The sequence below is a fragment of the Garra rufa genome, chromosome 8, assembly GCF_049309525.1.
Source record: "Garra rufa chromosome 8, GarRuf1.0, whole genome shotgun sequence".
NCBI classification, from domain to species: domain Eukaryota; kingdom Metazoa; phylum Chordata; class Actinopteri; order Cypriniformes; family Cyprinidae; genus Garra; species Garra rufa.
The window spans coordinates 23,657,229-23,664,333 of NC_133368.1; the positions used below are offsets into that span (position 1 = coordinate 23,657,229).

General features: G+C 37.4%; 1 protein-coding gene across 1 annotated transcript; it reads right to left on the reverse strand.

Annotated features, from left to right (window-relative positions):
* Positions 1-1,105: 1,105 nt before the first annotated feature.
* Positions 1,106-2,695, reverse strand: arl4cb (ADP-ribosylation factor-like 4Cb). Its single transcript, XM_073845575.1, has one exon. The coding sequence runs from the start codon at positions 2,339-2,341 to the stop codon at positions 1,763-1,765; it is 579 nt and encodes a 192-aa protein (XP_073701676.1). The 5' UTR covers positions 2,342-2,695; the 3' UTR covers positions 1,106-1,762.
* Between the last annotated feature and the right edge of the window lie 4,410 nt (positions 2,696-7,105).

The following is a 7,105-nucleotide window of genomic DNA, read 5'->3' on the forward strand; positions in this document are numbered from 1 at the left end:
TTGGATACTGTTAGTTCACTATGAACATATAACACAATAGTGAACTTTAACTGAGAGTTAGATGTTAGGAATGTTAGGTTAGTCTTTATTAAACAAGACAAATTTTGAGATTGCCTTGATGACCTCATTATGGCATCATCTTCTGCTGTCCATTTGGAGGTACTCAGGGAATTGCCTTCTGTCTCCACAAAAGCCCCATGTGAAACCTGATCTTCATCAAAGTTTCATGTAGAGCGAGGCTCTTATCATCTCGCCTATCAAATCAAGACAAATGACTCTTACCAACCACCCCCTCTGAATAGGAATAAATTATCTTAACAGATTTTTTCAGTTTGCAACAAAAATGCATCATTAAACTTAGTGTGGCTTTGTTTTGATGTATGGGCTTAATGAATGAAGACCATGTTCAAAAAACAAACACACATTATATAATTATTTCCTTGAGATTTAAAATTTTGTTGAAATCTGAATTTCAGATAAGACCACAACTTTTCGCTGTAACTGTGGCTGTACATGACCAGCCAGGTTTTTAAAAAGGGTTTTTTGTATAGACTGACCATCTCTTCCCTCTTGGGATGAAATCCTAGAGTTATATGGGATAGAAAGACACCATTGTCAGCATGGCAGGAAAGGGGGCTAATTCTCTTAAGCTAACATAACAAAGAGGGCATGGTTATCCAAACACAAACTATATGTACAAAAATTTGTAAATTAAACATATATGTCTTTGGTAGAAATCTGTAAAATTCATGTAGATAAAAACACAGGATAACAATTTGTTTAATTCAAGTGTGCTGAAGATAAAAAAAACCCCAATCTAGTTCAATTGAAAAGTGATCAAGTTTCTTTGGTATCTTTCAATGTTTACAGAAAGCTTGATAGCCTATACCTCTTACTTAATAAAGCCTGAAGAAGCCAAGATGACTGGTTAATGCTTTCAAATATTCCAATAAACCTATAACACAATGGTAGAGAAGACAATGCTATTACAAGTTCTTCTGAAAACAATGATGAGAGATGTGTCCATAGAGATTTATCCAACGGCATTCACCTCAAAATAGTGTTTACCCTCATATCACCCTGATAAACAACATGAGATAAGGTGTTTGCTTTAACACACATTTTAATTGAAAAATACTTCAGGATTCATCTCGACTCTGTAATACACTGACAATCTAATATCTGATCTACAGTGTTGAACACTACTATCTTGGTAAGAAAAAAAGTGCTTAGAGGTGGACTGTATCGCAGGCAATGCCTTGTCCATCACTTGTGTTCTTCAGAGTTCCTGTAAATCTAGATGTCCTCACGAGGCCTTATGCTCACTCAGGCCCAGTGAAGTTACAGTAATTTTGTGAATTACGAGGTCCGCAAACCCCAGTATCTTTCTGGGATTTTGAAGCTACAGTTCTCAATAATGAATAAAAGTTCACTCTGTTCCATAAGAGTCAAAATAAGATATCAAGCATTCCATGAAATGTTACAGCGTTTTTCACAGTGCTTCAGTAGAGAACTCCTTCAAACGGATGACCAGGCTATGCAAATTAATGGCAGCTTAATCGGGACCAGCCCTTTTATATTAAACAATTCATTTCCATATTTCTTTTTTGGTTGACCTGCGCCATCACGATCACATGCAACATAAATCCAGCTCGACAACAAACAACCATTCAGATGAATGTCAACAGTGCAACGTTGAAATGGCAAACCCAATGACTCAGGCCATCAGCAATGGAAAAAGGCAGGTGCAGGCTTTGTGGAGTTATCGCTTTTTCTTCTGCTTGAGGCTTTTTCGTCGTTTGACTATCATTTCGTACAGTTTGTCCATGCCTTCGTGAAGCCCCTCGCCGATGATGGCACAGGCCGGCTGGATGTGGTAAGTGGTGGCAGGCGTGAGCTCCTGGAGCGCCAGCTGCTTCTCTATATCCGCCACAGACAGAGATTTCGGCAGGTCCTGTTTATTAGCTATGACTAAGAGCGGCGTTCCTTGGTTTTCAGCGAATTTGGTGACTTTATGCAGCTCCGTCTTGGCCTCCTCCAGTCGATCCACATCTACAGAGTCCACCACATAAATAATGCCATCCGTGCACCTACTGTACGATTTCCACAAGGGCCGGAGTTTCTCCTGGCCACCAACGTCCCAAAAATGACAGCTTATTCCTTTGGCCGTGCCGTTACTCAGCTTGATCTTTTCCGTGTTGAATCCTATTGTAGGCACAGTGTTGACAAACTCGTTGAATTTCAGTCTGTAAAGGACCGTGGTTTTCCCTGCGGAGTCCAAGCCAAGCATCACTATATGGAGGGACTGAAACGCAGATATGTTGGAGAAACTGTTCCCCATTTTGATCTCCTCGTTAGCAGAGGTAAATCCAATGCAGTTCCCTTGGCACCAGCGGTTCGTCCAAATTCAGACTGGATGTGATGAAGCGATCATTGCAGTGCGCCTGAGATCAGCTCGGTAAACACTGCTCTATGAGCGGAGAGTCTCCGCATTAACAGCTCACATCTGCATCCCCTCCGCTAACTGCTGAAAATTCCTCCTGACGGCTCGGCGTTCAGTCTCTCCCGGCGCTCGTCCACATTAGCGATGGATGAATGTGATCAGGAATCTCTTTTAGGCATAAGATGAACGCGTCTACTCATGCGGTGATGGACACAAGCGAATGTATGGTAATGAATGGAAGCCAGCAGTGGCCCTGCAGCAGCTGCTCCTCACACTGGAGAAACTCCGCCCGCATGTGAAAACTGAAAAACAAACCCCTCCTATGGCAAGCCAAATATTCCTTAAAAATTGTTAGCGCAAATTTTTGTTACAAGTAGCCTACTTATTTTTAAACACTTATAAGTAGTACTATTTTTTTAACCAATAAATATAGGGATAATTGTAATTAGATATTTATTTCATGTGTCCACCTTAAAATAATCACAATATAGCCTAATGAAACAAATATATTTAAAAATATTATATTAATATAAGTAATAAGGAGTTTATTATATTACTTATAAGGAAATATATTTATTGTTAATATATATTTGCTGCAGAGTTTAATGACAGTATGTATAAATAAAATAAAAAAAATTATGGCAAAGGCCAGTTAGATGTTATGTTAACTTACATATGCAAAACATGTTGCTAAAGTTTTTTTGCCTTTAGCACTATGCTGATTAACCTTTTACCCAAACGTGGGACAAAAAGGCCCTCCCCTGATCACCTCATACATTTATATGATTAAAAAAAATAAAATAATAAAACATATATTTTCTGCAATACAGTAGTGAAAAGCATGTTTTTCTTTTAGGGAACGCTGGGTATTAAGACTTGTATGGCTTAATAAAATGTCAGTGATGTCTCTTACTGAAATATGTAGTAAAAAACCCATGAAAGAATTTATTTTAAAAAAAAATCCACATTGTTTTATACATATTTTTGACAATGGGGGGTGCCATTATGACTCTAAATGGTCGCACTTGGTGGGCTACTGGCGCTACCTGTTGCTATTTTTACCAGAACACAGCTAAACAAAATAAAGAGCTTACAGGTGGCGATGGATATAAGTGTAGGTTTAAACCAAATGTTGTACCATAGATTTCCCCCACAAGGCATCTAAAAGCCCTGGATATCGAGTGAAATCTGAAATCCTGCCAGGATGGCATCTAGCATTTTTTGTTTCTGCTGTTTGTAAGCTCTTTCAGTAGCTGTGGTCTACTAAAAGCCTCAAAGGCATCAGGGATAAAATGGGGAGAACAAAGACACAGGTCTTTAGAAAGTTCATCCATAGGTATCTTCCCATTATTTTTTCCCTCTTCTTATCCCTAGGAAAAGCAATGGAAACTTCCATTGCTTCTCTTTTTGCCCTTTAACAGAAAATTACAACCAAAAGCCACTCAATTTGGGATTGTATCAGTATTTTATTTTCCAAGTTTTTCAAAGATGTGTTGTGGTAAAAAAAAGCAACAGGTAGTGCCAGTAGCTAACCGAGTGAAGACATTTTACTTCACTGAAATAATGGCGCCCCCCATAGTCCAAAAAATATATAAAACAATGTAATTTTTTAAAATAACACAAGTCTTTCATGGGTTTTCTGCTATGTATTTCAGTAAAAAAACATAATTTACATTATATTAAGCCATACATGTCTTTAATACCTGGGGTTCCATTTAAAGTAGCCTCATGTTGTACCCTTGTTGGCCAGTGTGGAAGCAGGTAGTTTCGAAATAATTACAAGTGGGCTATACGTACTAGTGATATTAAAAATTATACTGAAGCAATAAAATTAAGTTATAGTAAAATAGATAGTTTAAAGAATTAGATGTTAAAATGGCTTTCCACACAACTCCCCTCAGCAGTCTGTGCACAGGTTGTAGTGTTCTCTAATTTTCGTGGAAGATGGGAGGCATTCCTACAGAAAACAGGTTGCGTCAACGAGATTGTACTGATTTGTCCTGTAATTTGTCCACTTTAGGAAAAAAGTAAATTTTAGACACGCATTTTCAAAACCTCCCTGAAATCATTTAAATATAGGCTGCTAATATTTCCACACCACACCTGAAATCCTTAAAAACCCTTCTATCTCTAGCCTACTAAATTTTACTGGAAAATGCATTTTGGTAAATCGTCTGGCTAAAATCTGTTTTCAAACATTATGTTTCTCTTATAATTGCAGTCGTTTCTGACTTACATTGTGGCTAATTTTTGATAGGCTACATATCGCCACCTGGCGTCCATGGTGGGTACTTTTTTCTATATCCACTTTTAATAATAGGGAAAGTCATATGAAGTACTTTGGGTCAGCTGTTATTGACAAATCAATACGACAAAGTATTCCAAACCAACACTACTGGTAAGAAAAGGAGTAGACTGGGGTAATCATATACTGAAAAGTTACAAGAATTTTCCAAACTTTAATAAGCTAAGAGCTATTACCCAAACACTCGTGGACGTCTTATCATATGAAAATCGTTAATGTATAAGGTTTAAAAATATTATACAATCATCATTTGCTAAGTTTGGCAACACCTATGTGCTATATTGGGATGATTCAAGAAATTGTCTTTACACTGAGCGAATCTTATATTAACTGTTTGTCCACTAGGTGGTAGATGTGTGATGGAAATGTTAGAGGAGAAAGTATTGGGAATGATAATTGGCCTTATTTTTTAGTTTCCCATGTGCCTATTTAGGCAGTAAAAAATGACTCAGAATGTAACATTCAGTCATTGACTGCTCTAATTGAAATCTTACAATGATGAACTATTTATAGACTATTTTAGAACACTTCTTTCATTAGCATGGAGAGAAAAAAAATGAAGCAATGTACTGAGGCAAGCCATTTGTCTTTGTCTTCCTCAAAAGAACTGAGGAGAAAAAACTTAAGCGCTCACTGACCTGAGAAAGAACACAGTTTATTTATATCATATCACAGCAAACACAGACACATTCATAAACACACACTTGCTTGATTGTATCTTTGGAAAGCCAGTTGCAACTGTATAAAATCTTCACAGTTGACTGTACATGTTCATTATATTGAACACACACACACACACACACACACACACACACACACACACACACACACACACACACACACACACACACACACACACACACACACACATGTTGGGTTTACATGTTTTATGGGGACATTCCATAGGCGTAATGGTTTTTATACTGTACAAACCGTACTTTCTATTGCCCTACACCTACCCTACACCTAAACCTAGCCCTCACAGGAGATTGTGCACACTTTTACTTCATCAAAAAAACTCATTGTGTATGATTTATAAGCCTGTTTCCTCATGGGGACCTGAGAAATGTCCACAAGGTCAAAATCTACTGGTATTCCTATCCTTGTGGGGACATTTGGTCCCCACAACGTGATGAATACCAGGTACACACACACACACACACACACACACACACACACACACACTTACATCTTTCAGATTTTTGTCAGTAGTCCAGGGTTCCCCCCAGAGAGTGAGAGAGGGCACTGATGAAAGACTTGTGATGTAAGCGATGCTGTCTGCATGCCTGTGTCTGCAGTAGAGTTAGATGTAAGCATATTTTTGTAAAACCCACAGTGATGACTGTTTACATTGGTCATAACTTTTTGTTGGGAGAGCCTGTCAAGCAGCGAGAAAAATTATGCTGGGGTGATAAGACTGGAATTCGCACATAGCAAGGTTTGTAAAACTCTCAGTGGGCACGGCACAGCATTAACACAAACTTAAAACATACAATAATGTTCAATGTTACACTTCGACTCTGACCAGATTAATATATTATAGGAGTCAGTTTTGTCACACAGTCATCCTATCAAGGATATGACATATACACTCCCAGTGTAACATAAAAAACAAAAAAACAAATGTGAGAATTAAAGCCAACTTGATAAGCTCTTTGAAGGAAAGGTGGACAGAAAAGAAAGCATGCCAGAGAGGTTAATGTATAATCTAATTAATAATAGTACAGTATTCTAGAATCTGCACAGTAAATGTGTAAGCAAATTTATTGTGACATGTTGTGACCTTGTACAAGGCATGATAGAAAGATGCAAAATGGAAACAGACATGTAGGCTATAAAACAACAGCGCAGCTGTTTTTAGTTATTTTTAGTTTCCAGAGCGTATAGTTTCAACATTTAATTTCCAAATACTTGTTTATTATATTTTCATTTTTCATTCAAAGTTAAATACATTAATTCATTTATTTTACTTTGAATGAGCAAATGTGTTCAACTGATACATTTACATTGAATTTTGGGCTCACTTGGAACAAAATGTAACGAATGTACAACAAGATAAAATAATCAATAAAGTCGAGTCGTAGATAAAACGACTAGTTAGGCTATGTGCTGTTTGGAACTATCATCACAACCACATGGGCTTTATTTATTTGTTTGTTTGTTTGATCTTTGGCAGCAGGCTAACGAAAGTGCTGGAATAGAGTCTGATTAACTGTGTTTCTGCTTCGTATATTTGGCACAAATAAAGCCATTTACATTGACAACAATAGCAAACAAGGATTACTCGTAATTTTGTCAGTTTGATAGTACATTCTAATACACCAATTCTAATACACCAAACTCTACGCACATGAACG